The sequence below is a fragment of the Tamandua tetradactyla genome, chromosome 9 (genome assembly GCF_023851605.1).
Source record: "Tamandua tetradactyla isolate mTamTet1 chromosome 9, mTamTet1.pri, whole genome shotgun sequence".
Lineage (NCBI taxonomy): Eukaryota > Metazoa > Chordata > Mammalia > Pilosa > Myrmecophagidae > Tamandua > Tamandua tetradactyla.
The window spans coordinates 37,322,539-37,342,783 of record NC_135335.1 but is presented as its reverse complement, the minus strand read 5'-3'; the positions used below and the strand labels follow the sequence as shown (position 1 = coordinate 37,342,783).

Genomic DNA, 20,245 nt, shown 5'->3' with positions numbered 1-20,245 from the left:
GGACCTACCACTGCAACCTTGCCTCCATCCAACTCGACTATTCAGAGGTCTTCTTTCCTTGGAAAAAATGCAGGGGCTTTCTAGACTTGCTGCCCAGAAAGAATCCAGGCTCACTGACAAGGCAGCTACCAGAGCAGTACACTTACAGACTACCAGGGGCCACTTGAGTCACATTTCCGAATTGCTAGGCTCCATGTAAATAAGATACCGGTTTTATATGACAACAACCATCTGCGCATGCTTTCCATCATTAGCTGAGACCAAAGGAAAACCCAAGTTTGAGAAAGGAGGTCAACTCTGAGTATATCACTGGTAAAGCATCCTCCCCCTCTGCCCACCCCATGTTAGCAGCTGTTGCCATGAAAATAGGGGGCCTCCTACACCTGTGGGTCGGGGACCCCCGAGACTCCTCCCAAAGGGTGTGGGAATCCATGTGCACACCAAGCGTTGTTTACAGACCGAACACATCATGTGTCTCACACATGTTCACTTGAGTTTTCTAATGAATGGAGATGTTGCTGAGATTAATAAAATATAAATTAATTTTAAATTCCCACTGCTACTGAATTTGTTGCTGCTTTTGTCATGATGTATTCTCTCAATGAATGAAATTTTAAAAACACAGCCACTGTTATAGTGTGGCATTGAAACAGAGTCCTTCACCAGAAAAGAGATGGAAAAGCATCATGTCTCTCCATCTGGAATGAGCTATACAAAGTCTGAAGTGGACAAAAAGCTAGGGGAGATCAGCTTCTTCCTTTGCATCAGCATCACAGGTATGAACCCTCGGGCTACTTAGGCTGGCAGGGGAGGAGACCACAGAGAGGGGTGAAGAAAAGGGGTCTCCCCACCAAGACCATCTGGTGCTGGCTTTTCCATGGAACTGTCTAGACTGGCTTTGCTGGGGTCAACTGAGAAACCCCAGTCTCTCAGGGGTCTCACTCCACCCCACGTCCTCAATCGGATTCTACGGTCTATTGATAAAGTCTTCTTTGTGCCAGAAAAGTAGTGCAAAGGACCAGTTGCTTTAGATGCCCTTATCAGAAAGGCAGAGGATGGAAGCACTTTCTTAGGTCATCGACCTGGCCAGGACAAGTTCTTTCTACACACACCTGGAGCCAAACAAACCAGGGAAGGTGGCTGACCCTATGATCAACAGTATGGAAACTCAAAAGTTTCCATAATTCACTGTCTAGTACTGAATTGTGTGCCCAGCAGACAATAAATATTTTATGAGGGAATGACACAAAGAGTGAAAAGATGCCTAGGAGAAACCAGCACCCACTGGTTGGAATGAGAAGGAAGGGCTTAAGAAGGCAGGTGAACTAAAACAGGGGTTACTAGGAAAACCGAAGAGGGACGACCCCAGAGGATGTGAGCCAGCCAGAGAGAAGTGGGCTGCCAACCCCTTCAGTCATCATTTCCTCTTTCGTTGTTCTGAGCTGGGACTTGTGCTGTTCTCATAACTCCGTTCAAGTTCCTTTGAAGTCTCACTCTCAGTTCATTTACCCCGTATTTTGTAGCCAATCACTGGAAAGTAATGTAAAACAGTTTCATGAAAAGACTGGACGATTTGTCCTTTCTAGAAGAGGAAAGCTTTGTGGCACAGTGGTTGTGAATGGCAAGGGAAGGACGTAGAATCGGAAGGACACAGAATCCCACATTCCTGAAAATCGCGCCAGCTATTCCTTAAACACCTCCAGGGATGGGCGCCTACTTCCTCTTTAGGCAATTCATTCGACTACTGAAAAGCTCCAACGCAAGGTTCTCCCTCATAATGAATGAAATCTGCCCTCCAGGACTTTTGTGAGGTCCCAGGTCTGCCCTTTGGAAGAAGTGAATTGAGTCTATTTCCTCTTGCACATGTCCGTGGTCCAACTACTGGGATACTGGTTCTATGCCAGCCCTGCCACCCCCAGAGTTCTCTTTTTCTCTTTACCAAACAAGAATCCCTTCAAAATGATTCTAATCCCAGATCCCCTGCCCTTGTGGCCCACACCTCTGCATACGTGCAATTTAACATTCACCTTTAAGGACGGTGCCCGGAACTGGGCATAGCACTCAGATGTGATCTGAACAGCACAGCACATAGTAAAGGACTGATTCCCTTCCATTTCGGTACCAGAAATGAAGGTCTAATTAATCTAATAAATAAGAACTAAAGTCTGCAGAACAGAATATCCAAACTGAAGATTATCCTGAGACCTGCAGTGGCCACACCACACTTCCAGCAGCATCACAGAGGATGATGACGGCCACTTCCGCTGCATGTCACTAGTAAGTATGTGCACCCCTGAAGTCCCCTTAGCATTTTTTTCCTTCTGCTTCAGCTGTATTGTCTGAACAGCAGGTGTAAGTGAGTTACTACGCATATCTGTGTAGGAGACAATGACACATTCCCTGCCTGTATTGCAAGCCCCCCTCCCTGAAACCCTACAGCTGAATGGGGATGGCCACCAGTTCCTCTAGTCCCAGCGTGGACAGTGACCAGTTCCCAATTATTTCATGGATTTCCTGATACCAGAGGCCAACCTCTCATTCAATAAACTTATTCAACACTAAACAAAAATGAGAAAGCCAGCTGGTTGTTTTTTTGTTTTTAAGCCACCCACCTACCCTGACACCAGAAATTTTGCAGGCAAAATTTAATTACTGAGATAAATTATTATACGGCTATCCTAAAGAAGTCTGATAATGTAAACACTGAGTATGTCAAGTCACTAAATAACTATTAAATAGTCTCGGGACAACAACCAAATATTCTTTAAAATGGTAATAAAGGGCCTCGAGAGCTTTCCACCCAAGAACAGACTGCTGAGTGCATTACTTCTCAGTGGGGCCCTCTGAGTATTTCTGTGAACATCCCAAGGCAATCTGGGCTGAACGCCATCTTTTCAAAAACTAGGAAAAAGCACTGGCTAAGCTTTTTTTTTAAGCTTAGATTACACTAAAGGAACAAGATTTAAATTACTCTAAGGAAAGACTATTTTAAGGAGTGTTTAGAAAAGCTGCTAATATACTGACAACGGCTATACTAATGGCAAATCAATCTCCTCTATTCTTAAGGCAAAGTTCCCAAGCAATGTGGAAAAGACAGCATGAAAAAAATGGGTCATTTTTCTGAGTTATAAAACTACATTTCCTTACAAATATTCTCAGTTCCCAACTTTGCAGAATTCAGAAGGAACTTTCCTCAACCTGTCTCCTTAATTTCATCATAACAGGTCTAAAAACTAAGAACGGGCCCCTGGCTGTTGACATCACATTTATTTAAACCAAAACCTGGAACCCGGAAAAGGAGGGGGAAACACACACGCAGACACACACACACAGACACACACACACACTAAAGGAACCTAAGGAAACCTGATGATTTCATTCAACACTGAAATGGTATTTCCTTTCCAAGCTGATGATTCTAAAACTGCCTCCAGAGTTCCAGGGGGCCTACATCTTCCCAATAGCCCAAACAACATACAATCTTCCTTTTTATGAGGACTTCCAAAACCTAATGGCTACTAGCTCATCTTAACTACCCTTTAAATTAAAAGGACCACTCCCCAATTGGCATTACACTGCAACGTACCAATAATTAGGCACAAAATATCATATTCTCAGAAAGCCAAACTCTCTTCTGTCCCCAGGCTGCCCACTTCTTTTTTCATGCATTGCTCCATCCTAGCTGAGGATGGAATATAAGAGTTTAGCACCTAACAGACCGATGACAGTTTATTCAGTTGAACTGAAGTTAAATCATGAGCCCTTAGTAGTTCTGACAAATCACTGGTAGGAAAGGGGGATGCAAGTAAAAGATGCATTTTTTTTCTTACTACCTGTGTGCCTCTCCCAACCGAAGGAAAATAAAAAGGTGTCCAAAAGGACAGTTCAAGTCCACATAACAAAAACCACAGCATTTTATAAAAATGGTCTAAGTGGAGAGAAAAACACCCATGAATAATGTAACCATCTAACATGAAAATCAAATCAACAAAAAAGCATGCAGCACCCAGCACACTGAATTCAGCCAACTCAGGCGCACGCAGGGACCACAGGCAGACCACGTTAAAATGAACAGTCAGCACTGTGGGGACTCGCAAGCTACCTATTTGCGGATTCTCATTCCTCACTGAGCCTTTAAAAATTAATTCAAGTGGCCCAGTGATGGCTAACATTAATAGTAGTAATAACTACCATTTGTATAATGTTAGCGTACAGTTTTGCCAAGTGCTCTGTGCATAGACTGTTAGCAAATTTTCAATCTGCAACTCCTCCAGAATGCCAAGAAAATGCGTTTCTCAAATGATAAAACTCAAACCTCATCCTACTCATCTGTGCAGGTGAGGGCGGGAATCCCAGCTTTCAAGGACTCCATCAATTGACTCCATGAATTCTCTCGTTTTGAAATTCAGCTTCCTTTCAGAACAGGGGCGGGGGAGGGGGAGGAGAAGCTGGTCTGTGGAGTTATTTTACAAGTCACTGAGAGGTGGGTTTTTTTTAAGGCATTTTTCTATTAAATGTGAAGGATCTCTCCGTCTCTAATTGATGTTGCACTCTAACGCAACTGCAGAGAAGGGCTCAAATAAAATTTCCACTAAGGGAAGTGGTCAAATAACTGAGGTCAAACCCTCCAGACTTCAATTGTGGCCAAAGGCTTTTATTTCCCTTGTAATTTTCGTGAAGAGTAATTACTAACCCTAAAACACCCCCCACCCCACCCTGCTTTGGAGGAGACCCTGGCAGCTGTCCTGGTGGGAAGAAAAAGCAGCCTGCACTCCCCAAACCCGCCCTCCCTGTAAACTAAGCACCCTGGTCTAGAGAGAGCCACTCCACAGCCCCGCCTGCAGGGACATGTCAGCCACCACCTGAAACTTTGTTACTCTCAATTCAGGAAGGAAACAATCGCTTCCAGCTCACGTGGGCAGGCAGGGGCCCGGGCTGCAACCCCCCGACCCCACCCCCAGGGCCCGGATGTGGTTGGGACAAGGTGCCGTGTGGTGAGGAGAGAGGGACAGGAAGGAAAATCCCCACTGTCCCCTCTGAGCAAAACCAACTCTACCTCTCCTAGCACTTGCTGCCTCATCGTTTAAATTAATTACAGCTGAAAATACAGGGTTGCCATCTGGTTTGAAAAAGCAAGGATAAGGGAATAAAATGAAAGGGTTTTTGGTACTAACCTCACTTTAATCATTGCCAAAGAGCATGAAGACGGTCCAGCGTCCTCCCACAAGAAAGCTTTGGGCCTCACAAACTTGGCAAGCCGTCCCAGGCACGAAAAAAGGGGTAGGCAGGACGCCTGTCAGAATAAAAGTCCCTGCCTGGAAGGAGGACTGCAAGGTAAGGGGCCGGCCTGCACCCACAACCCCACCCCTGCTGGAAGAAATGTTTCCTTTGGGTCTTGGGATAGGTAAGCCACTCCTGGGAGGGTTTGTTTACCTATGTGTCTTGCCAGAAGGGGACATGCATCATTACAGTTCCATTTTGTGAGAAAAGAGATCTGCTGTCAGGATGATGGCATGCCATTTCCTCTCTCTTTGTTTCCCCATCTCCCCTAACTTAAGGCTTTTACAGAACTTTCAAAGAGCGTTACACAACACGCAGGAGAGGAAGGCTCCTGCAAAAGCCAGCCTGCTCCGAAGAAACAAAGCATGGGACTCAAAGCACCCTTGCAACAAGCTCCTCAGAGAAAGAATGTCAGAAATTGCCGAGTTTTCATCCTTTCTTTCTCTGCAGCCCCAGCTGCAACTGTGCTTTGCAGGAAGCACCTCCCTTCTACTCCCCACCCCCACCAGCAGGGTCTTGGCAAAGAGGCTGTATTCTATCTGGACCCCTAAGCTGCAGTGAAATGCTGGCACTAGAAACACAAAGGTACCTTAAGCAGTTCTTGGTTTGTCTTGATGAGCTTTTAGGTGGCTGCAAATATCTGCCAAGTCTGCAGATGTCTTAACCATATCCCAGCTTCAGGTGGCCCAAGAACATTGGAGCATTAGATCTTCAGGCTGGTTTAAGTTCTTACTTGCCGAACAACCTACCTGAGTTCTTTTAGATGCTTTGCAAACAAAACTTAGATGTTCCTAGGCCCAGCTGCCTTCAGAAAGGAATAGCAAGGGAGGCACTGTGCTGATTGTAATGGGCTCTGGTCAACTGGTTAAGCACTATTAATAAACCAGGGATTCGACTGATAACAGAGAAGATAAAAGTGGGTTCTGCAAATAGCATTCTTGTTCTGGGTAAAACACCAGAGCCCCGAAGTTGATGCAGAAGTTGTCTTCCAAGTCCTGCCCTGGCCGACTCAACGTCTATTATAGCAACAGTGTCCACAGCAACTCCAATCTCAGGAGTGTAACTTTCTAGTAAATGGTGCATCTGTCAAACCACAGGAAACATCTGGTAAAATGGTTAAATACAAGCAGAGAATTTCAACTTTTGAGTTCAAAGCTAGCTCAGTGGGAGAGGGAACAGGATCCTCAAGGGTCACGAGGGAAGGAAGGGAAGCCAGGGGGCACGGGGCTGGGTGCTGCTGTCTGCTCACAGTGAGGAAGCCTGGGCTCCCACTGCGCCTCCTGGGGGGCTGGGCCCATAGCTCCCCAGTGGACAGGGCACCCCTGCACCCTGCCCGACACCTCACAGGTGAACAAAAGTTCATCCCACTGCTCTAACCACAGCTTCTCTCGCCCTCAGAAGCCGTGGACCCCTTCGCCAACCCCTACCACCTGCCCCCACCCCACAAGGCAGCCAATGAAGTTGGCATTCGGGAAACGTTTGAATAAATGAACGAATGAAGTAATGAACAAACGATGCGCTTCTCTTCATTCCACAGCCAGAATATACTGGGCATATATATAATCATTCCACTGTGAAGACCTGGTAGAAGGTATTCTTTAAGCTAACATGGTAGCCCTTCTCAGAACATTTTAGAAGCTTTTTCCATGAAAAGAAAAGATTCACTGGTTCAACCACATCCAAATCCAAAAACATTTATATTTCAGGAACACAGTAAATAAAGATGGAATACAAACACCAAATTAGGAAAATGCTTGTTTTCTTAACACACATGACAGGGGAGCCTTACTGTGAAGAGTTGGCACATATCAAGTGAAGGGTGAACACCCTAATTAAAAAAAAAAGATGAAATTATCAACAGAACGGTCACAAAAGAAGAAATACTAATGGCAATAAGCATGGGAGAAAAGTAATTCAAGTTGCCTAGCTGCAAAAATATAAAAACCAGTAACAGTTATGCTGAAAGAATTGATTGTGTTTCCCTAAGGATACTCACAAAAATTAAATACATGCTCAAAGTCACCTTACGAGGATGCGAGGAGAGGCAACTGCACCCAGGTACAGTGGGAATGCAAACCTTCTCAAGTTCAGAATACAGAATGGCTAGCAAGAGCAGACGGGTACCCTTCGACCCAGCAACTCCACTTCCTGAAAAACGGGACGCATAAGATACGAGCAAGGATGGATGGACACAGACATTCTCAAAAGTGAACAGATCATTGTGAAACACTGTAAACAACCCGAATATCCGTATTTGCTCAAAAGTTCTCTTGTTCGGGAGCAATGTGAAACAACACGCGCTAGCCCAAGGAAGAAGAGGGGAAGGAGACTGTGGGATGTCTTGGAAATGAAAGAAGGAGAGGTGAGCAACCAAACCTTCAAAAGGGGCAGAAAGTGAGGCAGCCCCTGGGCGGTGGGCGGCAGAGGGAGGCTCCTAGAGAGCTCTGCGCACAGCCTGGAAAACGCACTCGGTTCTCCTTCCTTCTCAGCCCTCGAAGGAAAGCTGGTGGGCTGTGAGAAACAAGCATGAGCTCCGGTTTTCCACGTCAGCCACGGGTGAGGAATTCCACAGTCAGGCTTTTAGGTCCAACACACACACCAAACTAATACATTTCCCTCCACCAATCACAGTTTCTTTAGATGTTAGCGTCGAATCTCTTAAAGATCTTGAGATCACTTAATTATATCCCAGAATATAACAAATTTCCCCCCACCCCCTCACACACACACACAACACACAAATGTCCCCAGTTTTCACGCTCAGAAGAGACATGGCCTGAGCTTTCCAATGGACTGAGTTTCCCACAGGAAAATCATCTTCAGGGTTCTGCTTAGGTTCTGTGGGTTTAGGGAGAAAAAAACAGGGAAATGCTCCATCTGTGCCATGAATAAGTGAACATACTGGGGTGTCTGTGTTTTTATTTATTGTTTTGCTGTTGTTGTTTTTAAAGTAAAACTGTTGAGATTTTTGGCTAGAAATAAAAACGAGCCTTTGATCTAAAATACATTGGGTAGATGGAAAATACTAGTGGTCAATGAGAGGGAGGGGTAAGGGGTATGGGATGTGTGAGTTTTTCCCTTTTATTTCTTTTTCTGGAATGATGCAAATGTTCTAAAAAATGATCATGGTGGTGAATATACAATTAGGTGACAACATTGTGAGCCACTGATTGTACGTGTGTGGAATGTTCGTATGTTAAGAATATTTGTGTTGTATATGTTGTTTATCAATAAAAATTTTTTTTAAAAAAATAAGCCTTTGAGGTGGTGACGAAATTTTCTGAAAAGGTGACTGAAGTTATCTCGGAACAGGCGTGAACATTTTTAATCTACCTCCATATGCCTCAGCCTTCTCATGTTCCAAATCTTCTGCCTCCTTCTTCGATATGACCTCTCCCTTTCCCTTGTCCTCTCATTCTGAGCTTACATTTTTCACCACTTATTAAGCATGCACATTTCCTAAATACTTATTTTATATCATATACAAGGTCATTTCTCCCAGGGTTGGGGCAATCTCCCTGCCATTGAGCCCACTGGGGTTCTGAACAGAGACCTCCTAGGGCCTGGCACTCCAGAGCAGTCCTTGTCTGGCTTCCCCAACTTTCCTCACCCACCAAACCCCTCCCCCTCCCCCCCGGCCCCTCCCCAAAGTTTTATAGAATGCTAAAAGACATGACAACCAAACACAACATATGATCCATGACTGAATTCTGAATTAAAAAGAAAACACCTATAAAGGACAGGATTGAGTCTGGCCATGTATTATATATTGGAGCATATCATTATCTACATCCACAGAAGACACAAAGCAAACGTGGCGACTCCTAACAGCTGACAATCCAGTGAAGGATATATGAGTGTTCGTTGTACTAGTCCTTCAGATTTTCTACAGTTCTCAACTTTTTCCAAAATGGAAGTCCGAGGAGGGAAGGGACAGGGGAAGGTATCACCAAATGTGAATGGTAGGTTTAGAATGGTCTGACTGACTGTGTACGTGACGTAGGACCCTATGTGGGAAGTCACTGCACTGGGAACCCAAGAACAGGCAGGTGTCTTCCAGGAGAGCTGATAAGGGGATAGGAGGAGGAACCCAGGTGTGCCAGTTTGAGAGGATATAGGACCCTAGAGAAGCCATGTTTCAATCCTAATCCCATGTTGTAAAGGCAGCCGTTTCTTCTAATCCCTATTCAGTACTGTATATTTGAAACTGATTAGATCATCTCCCTGGAGATGTGACTCAATCAAGAGTAGTTGTTAAACTGGATTAGGTGGGGTCTTGATTAGTTTATTGGAATCCTACAAAAGAGGAAACATTTTGGAGAAAAGGGGAGATTCAGAGAGCGCAGAACAGAAGACACAGCCACAAGAAGCAACGACATCTGGAGATGAAGAAGGAAAATGCCGCCCAGGGAGCTTCATAAAACAGGAAGCCAGGAGAAGAAGCTAGCAAATGACGCCATGTTCACCATGTGCCATTCCAGATGAGAGAGAAACTCTGACTGTGTTTGCCATGTGCCCTTCCACTTGAGAGAGAAACCCTGAATTTCATCAGCCTTCTTGAACCAAGGTATCTTTCCCTGGATATTTCTATAGACTTGTTTTAATTGGGACATTTCCACGGCCTATAAACTGTGAACACGAAAATTATTAAATTCCCTTTTTTAAAAGCCTTTCATTTCCAGTATATTTATTGCATGCTGGCAGCTAGCAAACTAGAACATCAGGTGACAAAGAGAGGCACATGCCATGCAAATACCATAGGTGGTGAAAACGCTCATTTCAAAGAGCCTCAAAATAGGGCAGGCCACAGTGGCTCAGCAGACAGAGTTCTCGCCTGCCATGCCGGAGACCCGGGTTCGATTCCTGGTGCCTGCCCATGCGAAAAAAAAAGAGCCTCAAAATGAAAGTCACATGGGAGGTTGGACCATCCAAACTGCCCACCCTGAACTGTAAAGGATCTGCTTCTCACGTGGGCAATGCTGTGTGTAGCTTGCCTAAAGGCAAGTAATAGCAGAGATTTTTAAAAAGGAAAGGAAAAGTAAAGAAATAATCCTGGGAACAGAGTTTGGTTCATCCAAGTCCTGGAAGGTCACACCAAAGAACCCGGATTTCATTTTGTAGTCAAAGAGGGGCCAGTCCCACTGGCCGGTGGTAAGATGCAGTGTCCTCCAAACCAGCTTTCGGGAATACCTGTTGCTGAAGAGGCTGCCCGGCCAGCAGCCCCTTTCACCAACATCTCCTTCCAGGAAGTCTACCACGTGAGAACAGCAGCTCCTAGAGAGTATAGAGCATCTGTGCTTCAGTCATTTGATACAACTGGCACAAAAGCCAACAGCCTAATACAAAATGGCGCACTGTCATTCCAAATCAACCTAAGGGGACGGAGGGCTATCGGCGATACACACAGAATTCTCACACAAAAATGAAATAAACGTCACAATGAACCTATTAGAAAATAGTTGAAGGCCACTTTGGCTTTCAGAACATTCCGGTAAATTTGAAGGGAAGAAAAAACCTGAAGTAATAAACACTTGGGCAGAGGTTTGTTTGGTTTTCTCAATTCTAATCTGAACAAATCGACACTTGGGTTGATTCCACCCAGAAGTGTCTGCCTAGCTTTCTGACGTGAAAGACTCCCCCAACCGTACTGAATTTCTCATTTTCATAGACCTTACTTTACGTTCACGCTGGGATTGGAGCCACATGCATAAGTATAAACAGAGAAGTGAAAAAAGCATTCCATTCATATAATAAACTTTGAAGAACTTGTTACTCAGAGTCAACATTACAAGATCATTTTTTTTTAATCTGAAAAAAAAAAGCACCACAGGCAGGACTAGTGATACAGATTGCAAATTATGCATTTGCCAAGTGTTAGGTATTTTCATTTCTCTGTGTGGGGGAGCTAGATATGGGGAAAGGAGGAGAGTGGAGGTAGTAGTGGGGGGACTCTCCTTAATCCCCTGAAATAAACATCAAGGTCAAAAGGAAAAAATGGGAAGTAGAATAAGCAGTGCCATCGGCTGTTTGAAAGCAATTCTACGTCACAGGGAAGAGTGTTCCGACAATGTACCCAGTGTCTCAGGTTTGCATTTAAACGTTTACTTAGCACCTATTAAGTGCCAGGCCCAGGGCTGAGTATTAGGGATGGAGACATGAGTAAGCCCCAGCCCCTGCCCTTGAAGAACGTACAGTCTGGGGAAGGAGACAGGCAAATGGGCACATAATTATAGCAAAATGTCATCATTTTATAAGAAGTGTTAGCATCTAAGCAGATGGACTGGCCGATTGCCAAGAGAAAGAGGCAAGCAAAAATGTCCCCAGAATGCAGTGAGTCCACGTGGCCTGAGGCACCAGCGTGATGGGTAGGGTCTGGTCACTGCGGCCCTGCAGCTGCCCGGCGGCTGTGGGAGAAGTCCATGCAGAGATTAATGTGTCAGAAACCTTATTCTGGCACTCGAGTGACAGAAAAGCCAGTAAGGAGAGCACTTTCCTGAAAGTGGGATCGCAGCTACGGCCCAGGACACCGTCGAGACAGCAGATACTTAGCGGATGGATGTGACAGGGTAGGGCGGCTTGGACAGGGGAGATGAGACAGAAGAAGATGGAGGACCACTCCAGTTGGGTCTGGTTTGGGTACCAATCATGAAGATGGGGGCGAAGATAAGGAGCAGACCTGGTAGCAGGCTAGAAGAGGAAAGGAGCTACTGAATGAATTCCGGACAATTAGGGCTGCATTTGAGGAACATGTAAGACGTCTAACAGGCAGATGGTCAATGGGTTTCTGAAGCTTAGGTCTCAGCTAGAGATTTGGGAGTCATCCACCTATAGTAGAAATTTAAGCCATGCACGTGACTTCAGTAGAGCGGTCTGGACAGGGAAAATTTTTGAACAGAACTCTGGAGAAAAGCAGTAATGGCTTCCAAAGAATGCAGGAAAGTGGCCATGGAAACCAAAGGAGGAGGAGAAAAGAAAGGAGTCACGTGAGATGAGAATTACAAGTGTTCCTGACCCCCACGATAAGTAGGGCACTAGTGAAAGTAGGGAGAGAAGTTTCATCAAAGTTATTGGTATGGGTAACAGAGCACTGGACTGATGACTGGTAAGGAAGTGAAGAGAATCTACTCTCTAGAAAACAGCTATAGAGGAAAGAGAGAAGTACGAGTGGAGGACATGGGAGCACGGAGTAAAAGGAAGATAAGCCTCAGGCTTCCTCAATTTTTCTGGCCTCAGTGAATTTTCCTGAAAGTTCCAAGCGCTGAAGACAGCAGCTACCTAACAGTCCCAAATCAAGGAATTTTACAACCATTACATTTTAATTTTCAGCGCTCTTTACAGCACCAGAACTTTGTGAATCTGAATGCTAATAATAACAGAACTTTGAAACCAAAATAAAATGCTTGTTCTGTTAGGCAATATTTGTTAGGCAAGCATGCTCTATGGAATATTAATAATCAGGGTTTTTTTTCTAAAAAGGGACAAAGGAGTCCATGGCCAATTACTTTTGAGGCACTCTGGGAAAACAGTATTTCTTTCCAGAGGACATCTCATAGCCTGCAATGTGTTAGCAGACTGGAAGGCCTTGTCTGGCACTTCCCAAACTCTGACCAGGGAACACATATTTTTTTTTCCTTAGAGCATCTTGAGGCAGCCGTGTTCTGAGATAATCTATGGGCACTGGTGCTTTGCTTTGAATCTCTAAGGGGTGTCACTTAATGGCAGATACAGCCAAAGTGACTGCACCTAGCCAGTTAGAAAACACCACAACCTCTCCAAGATGGGTTCAAACACACAGATAGTTTAGGGATGCAAAGAGGTTTCGGCTCCTGACCTAATGTTTGTTTCTTCTACTTGGCCCTGACCCAGTTTCTGGGGCTGGTTTCTACGTGGATCCCTCCAGTTGCCTTTCTTAGGCCTCTCCAAGGAAGGGAAGGGCAGGGGTCGTTTAAGTTGGAGGACAGCACTGCAGCAAAACTGGTCTCCTTCTATTCTGCAGTATATTTGCCTCTGTCAAGGCCATGAAGGCTTGGATCCAGAATCCAGATCCCTTGTTTGGCAACGCTTCCTGCTACCGCCAGACCAAGAACATTACTGCAACATTAAATTCTCTAATTATGCTTTGGAGACAACCTGTGAAGACATTTTAAAGTGAAGAGTGCTGTGTTTTGTTTTGCTTTGTTTTCAAACCCAGAGACATAGCAAAGCAGACAGAGACCGAGCACAGCCATTTATCAAATAACTGCACTAGACACAGAACATGGGGCTGGCAAACTGCCGTGCTATGTTCCAGCTGCATGTGGCACAGGCAAATAAGCACTTGACAAGCAAGATCCTAGAGAAAATACAAGAAACATCAACACCTACACCCAGGCAAATTTCTTAGCATTCACCTTTCTGGTCTTCCATCAGATCTACTAAGGTAGCAGAGCTGGCTTTTTACTGCAATAAGGAGAGATGCTATGAGGTCATAACAACGTCGAGATTAATCCTCTCGGTACAAAACAGCTGCAATTTGAGTTCCCAAAGCAGAAGCATCTTCATGAAAACAGCGTGCTAAAAGGAGCTTAAGAAACTCAATGAATCAGGGAGGGGGCAGTGGTGGTAAGGAGTAAAATCTTGCATTGTTTTGTTTTTTTCACATGTTGAATAAATAAATGCCTCCAACTTAATCCATTAATCTAACACTCCTTTTTTCCAATTGTAGTATCTCTTTTTTTTTTTTTTTTTGCATGGACAGGCACCGGAAACGAACCCAGGTCTCCAGCATGGCAGGAGAGACCTCTGCCTGCTGAGCCACGGCAGCCAGCCCTGTAGTATCATTTTTAAAAGCTACTTTGCACATGCTAATGACAGCTCTGTTACAGATCATGAATGTCCCTTGATTGATAAGCAATCCTCTGAGGTTAAAAAAAAAAAAACCCTCATTTTTTAAAGTTGTCTTCCCACTTTCCTAATCTTCATGACGCAGATTACAACTATATATTCGCATGAAACAATCCCAAATCCCCAATGCATACTGGAAAAGATAAGTGGAGGACAGCCCCTTTATTCTGATTTTGACTCTTGGCACCTTTTGCATTTCTTCCTTCTATGTGGAGTTTGGCCAGAAGGGAAAAAAAAATGCCAGGAGCAGCAATGGTTATCTGCCTTTCCAGCTTTCTGCAAAGACTCTTAAGGCAGAAATGATGCCTGCTGGGAAAAGGCTGATGTCAGCTCTAAGAGCACAGCTCCCTGCTAGGATAAGGAGGGCTTTGTTTTCAGCTGAACTGTGAAAATGAGAAAATGCCTCTAGCCTGACAAACAAGAAACCCACACAACACAGGTCAGGCCTGTGACCTTTATTTAAAGGCACCACACTTAATTAGTGAAACACTTCCATGTAACTCACAGATGCATTTAACATCACCGAGTGGCCATAAAAAATTTTTTTCTTTTCTTTTTTTTTTAATAACAGCTTCACTTCCAACAAAGTTAAGGCTGGTCCACAAAGCCCAACAGAAGAGTTAATGTCATATGAAATGTGCTTATACTCCCGTAACATGAAACTTTTATTAAAGGCCCAGACTCCCTTCTCGTTTATTTTTTAAAGTAACTACATATAATTGATATAAACTAGGGGAGGAGTGGTTTAAAAAAAAGAAGACAATCCTGATTTAACATGTCTGTGTTTCTAGGTTAGTCATTTAAGGCAACTAAAATTAAGGCTACAAAAATCCTTTTAAATTCCCAGAACACTTTTGGAGGATACTAAGACTGCATGTGAAAGTACAAAACAGCACAGAATGTTGGGGGCAAAACTTCCCAAGTTTTGGACCATGCCCAGAGAGTGAAGGAGAAAAAGGATTAAGGCACCCAGTTTGAGGAACTCTATTCAATAGTCTTTGATTTATGAAATCCAGAGGCAAGGAAAGGAAGACGTAGATGCACGTATCTGAAGAGAATCCAAAAAATGTTCCAGTTTGAATGTTTGAGATGAAAGTTACCCTTAGCCTGTAGCACTTACCATTGTAAAAGATTATAAAGGACAATTAAAATAATAAAAAAGGACTTCCACTGAGGATCAAGAACCATCTTGCTTGTCTTTGTGGCGTTCTCACCTCTATCAAGATGCATTCTGAGCCTGATCAGAAGTGGTACTGGGATTCGTCCTTTTAAGGTCCCTGATGGGAGACCCTGCTGCGAGGATTTGGATTGCTCAGTGCCCTTCCTTATAATGGGACCTTCCTCTTATTCCCTCTTCATCGTCAGTGCACTCTACCGTGAACAAGCGTTCCCACCTCTCACATCCGAAGGATCATTGGTGGAATGCTGAGAGTGCCTAACTACCAAACTGTCCAAAACTTTGAAGCACTGAGATGCCATCACACCAAATGAGCAACTTGATACAGGTACGATTCCTACAAACGAGACCCAGCTACTGAGAGCTCTGGTTCTGGAATCCTGGCTGGGTGACCTTGAACAAATGACATGACCTCTACGCCTCAGTTTTACCATCCATAAAAGAGGAAAAATAACACCATCTCCTCGATGGGGGTGTGAGGATTCGGGGAGATAAAGCTCAAGAAGCACTTCCCATAGCAGTTGACACAAAAAGGACACAAGGGACAGCTGCGGTGGTTAATAAGCCCTGATAGAAGCTTCTCACGATTCCCAGCAGTTCCTGGTGATGAGAAGAAGAAGTCTGCCCCTCTCTAAGGCGTATGTAGACATTAACAAAACAGAAACATGCTTTGTCTATAAACACCTATTACTGTTTACCTTAGAAAGGCCCAGTTGCTTGTAGAATTGCTAGTAGGGCCAAGCTATTAAAATAACCTCAACTTTTCAATTTCCTTTGGGTATACTTTGAAATGAAGAATTGCTTCCTCCACTTTCATGAAGTCTATGGAACAAATACACAATCTCATGTTAAAGCACAGATTCACGCTAAGGGACTAAAACTAAAGAGTCAGGAGAAACAGCCAGCAAAGGGAGACTGATCGTTTTGCCAAGGATTTTAGGCATATATACCACACGCTACAGATACTCTAGAACTTTGGTGTAGTACCATTTATAAGTCAACTCCACTGCATAAAATGAATAAAACCCAGGGGAAACACCCAAATCCCATTTGAGCCAATAACCAGTAGTTTGTACAGTTTTTAACACATGGCCAGCATTTCATTTCAAAGGCTTCCTTCAACCCTGTGTTAAACTGAAACAATGACTGGTTTGGGGTTTATCTGGGTTCCTCCCCCTTCTTCTATTCAGTGCTCTGTAAGAAATAGTAAAATAACTAGGTCAGGGGACAAAAAAGGATTAAAATGGGGGTAGAAGGAAGGAGAGAAGAAGAAAGAAGAGAAAGACCACAAGAATGGATCATTCATTCCTGGACAAACCAGAATTGGCTACATCAGACTTCGGAAAAAACTTCAAAGGAACGACCAAGAAGGAAAAACAACAATGCACACGTTTCACCCCAGGACAGCATTTCAAAGGGCACCACCGGGGAGAGGAGGCGACGCGTGCTCTCCCTCAGCCCTTCCTCATTCACTCCGGACTGTGGCAAGCGCAGCTGGAGAGAGCACAAGCTGACAGCCATGGCTTTGATCCTGGGGTATGTTTAGGGGTCTCGCTCTGTGCTGAGGCCGGAGATGACTCCTTTGGAAATGTACACCACTGATCTCAAGGAGGATGCTTACTCCAGCTGAAACATGCACCCGGAGAGCCTATTCTCTTGATGGGAGGTCTAATTCCGTCCAACACGAAGACTGTTTAGCACCTCCTGTGTGCCAGGCATCAGACTGGGTCAAGTGTCGTCGTAGATGTCTGAGGGCTCTCACATAGCCAGCTTCTCAGCTGTGTGTAATTCCATCCCAGGCAAGGCATGGCCAGGAAGGAACGGAACGGATCGTTGCTTTTGGGGTCACATACAGCAGAGATGGAATCCCAGATCTATCCCTTTAGGTGTGTGAACCTCTCAGAGCTGCCATTTCTGCTGCTGTAAAATACAGCTGATACATCTACTGTGCTGGTTTGAAAGGGAGCATGCCCCCTAGAAAATCCATGTTTTAATCAAAATCCCATTTCATAAAGATAGAATAATCCCTATTCAATACTGTATGTTTGAAACTGTAAACAGATCATCTCCCTGGATGATACAATTTAGTCAAGAGTGGTTGTTAAACTGCATTAGGTGACGACATGTCTCCACCCATTTGGGTGGTCTTGACTGGTTTACTGGAGTCCTATAAAAGAGGAAACGTTTTGGAGAATGGGAGATTCAGAGAGAGCAAAGAATACTGCAGCAACACGAAGCAGAGAGTCCACAAGCCAGTGACCTTTGGAGATGAAGAAGGAAAATGCCTCCTGGGGAGCTTCATGAAACAGGAAGCCAGGAGAGAAAGCTAGCAGATGACGCCGTGTTCGCCATGTGCCCTTCTAGCTGAGAGAGAAGCCCTGTGTTTGCCATGTGCCTTCTCACTTGAGAGAGAAACCCTGAACTGCATCGGCCTTCTTGAACCAAGGTATCTTTCCCTGGATGCCTTTGATTGGACATTTCTATAGATTTGTTTTAATTGGGACATTTTCTCGGCCTTAGAACTATAAACTAGCAACTCATTAAATTACCCCTTTTAAAGACCATTCCGTTTCTGGTGTATTGCATTCCGGCAGCTAGCAAACTAGAACAGGGGGAGACAACAAAGACCTCTGATTAGAATCGGAGTGTCATTAGGAACTCAGGATTTCCTAACTCTTTCCGCGGACAGGGTCTGCAAACTGTGCGGCCCAGTAGTGTAGTCACTGAACCACGGGTGGCTTCTGAGCACTAAAAAGGCAGGTAATGTGTCTGAGGAACTGAACTTTTCATTTTAAATTTAAAAAGTCACACGCGGCTGGTGTCCACCCTAAGTGGCAACTCAAGTCTGGAAGCAACAATACTCAACAGCAGCAAGCACTCCAAGCTCCCAGATCTTGGCTTCTAACTATCCTTCCCCACTAAAAGCAATCAGGCGTCCTTGGAGATGTGGCTGAGTCCACAGCAGGGCAGGTGCGTTACAAGATAAGTCTAGAACATCTTATTTGCCAGAAAATAAGAGAGTGCTCAAAACTATTTAATGGAAGCATGTCATGAGGACACAGCAGCTCTTATCTGAGAGTTTATTTCAAAGGGGCTCCTCCAAACTGACACACTGAATACAGGAGGGATCTTTTAGTCCACATGGACAGTAACTACACAGAGAAAGACAGACAGGCAAACAGACAGAAAGAGAGAGAGAAAGGGAGGGAGCTTCCTTACCAATTCAGGGCTTTGAAAATCAGGGTCTTAAAAAATATTACTTATTAACATGTCCCCAAGACAAATCCCACTGTGCCCCTGGCCCACCCACTAACCCACACTCTGTCTTTCCAAATGGCTGACAGAGCACTTTAAACTCTCAAAGACACGTTTGTGTCCTTAACACGCTTTTCGTAGGTAACATGTAAACCAAAGAATATACTCTGTATAATACATTCTTGAAACCACGTTAATGAGAAAATTAATAGAATTCAAATGACCCAAGTTATTAGAGACTGAACTAACAGCCCAGGAATTCTCATTGTTCAATTTCGGGAGAAAGCTCACTAAGAGAACCCCTCCTTTTTTTTTTATATATATATATATAACTTTTTCTCTAGAATCAAATCAAATGAAATTCAATGACCATCTCTGTAGCCTCCTACTCTGGCTCAGAGCCACTCAATCTCGCCATCTCTCAACTGGAAAATATCTCAATATGATATGTGATACTGAAATGCAGCCAACGTGTGAATCTTTGAGACCCTCTTAGCTAGCTGACAAAACTGTTTTTCAACAAGACTCCTTCCCCAGCATAACTGTAATTTCTTAAGTGATAAAATAAACAAAACACATACTCATTACACATTCTTAGCATGTTTTAAGAAGATAAAAAGCAAAAATCATTTTGTAATCTACTTAAAGAGACAAATATATCAGGCCACACTTTTCCACAAAAATGATTCTGCAATTTATCACAGAAAACTTTTTAGACACATTAAATAAAAAGGAGGGAACAAAGTTAATAGGCCAAGTCCTTGATCTTGAGGCTGGCTCTTAGGAAATTTATTTCTGTAACAGAGAAGCTAAGCCTAACTATAATTACACCTAAGAGTTAATTCCAGAGAATGCCTTTTATTGCTCAGATGTGGCCTCTCTCTCTAAGTCAAGTCTGAGTAAAATCATTACCCCACACCCACCCCCTGCCACATGAGACACGACATCCAGGGATGAAAGTCTCCCAGGCAATGTGGGACATGACTCCAAGAGATGAGCCTGGCCCTGGCACCATGGGATCAACAGTGCCACCCTGACCAAAAGGGGAAAAAGAAATGTAACAAAGGTATCAGTGGCTAAGAGAGTTCAAATAGCGTTAAGAGGCTATTCTGGAGGCTACTCTTATGCAAGCTTCAGCTAGGTATTGCTAATTGCCATGGTATGCCAAACCCCAACTAACAGTATTCCTGTAATCCCTGAGGAATACCCATGGCTCTGAGACTCTAAAAGTTTCACTCACTAAGATTATTTCTCAGAAACCTAAAACCTTCAGATGCTTCCTAAGCCAGATAAGTCCTGAAACCCAGAGGTACCAGTCTCTCAAGAGTGTCAACCAGTTGCATCTCTTCACCCCATACTGCTGACACCTCTTTTCGACATGAAGAAGTCAGAATGGTCAAAGAAGAAGGAAGAATTATAGCAAAGAACATATGAATTAACAGATGATTTTGACTACTGCATCATCATATTGATATTTCTTTTTAATCCCCAGTGTCTCAGAATAGCTAAAAGGAAATACCTGAAATTGTGGAGCTGTAACCCATGCCATACTTTGAAATTTATTCTATAAATAAATTATTAAAACGTACTTTAAAATTTAATGCTTTTTCGTATGTATGCTATATATCACAATAAAAAAATGTTAAAAGA

General features: G+C 44.0%; 1 protein-coding gene across 10 annotated transcripts in view; it reads right to left on the bottom strand.

Annotated features, from left to right (window-relative positions):
• VGLL4 (vestigial like family member 4) overlaps positions 1 to 20,245 on the bottom strand; it is a 211,920-nt gene that overhangs the window by 28,317 nt on the left and 163,358 nt on the right. The window contains exon 1 of one of the 10 annotated variants that reach the window (XM_077116556.1): positions 5,175 to 8,894. The exons of the other annotated variants lie outside the window; for them this stretch is intronic. Within the exon in view, the coding sequence (XP_076972671.1) occupies positions 5,175 to 5,188 (14 nt within the window). The 5' untranslated portion in view covers positions 5,189 to 8,894. Of the gene's footprint in view, positions 1 to 5,174; positions 8,895 to 20,245 lie in introns of those variants that run through there. 10 annotated transcript variants of the gene reach the window in all.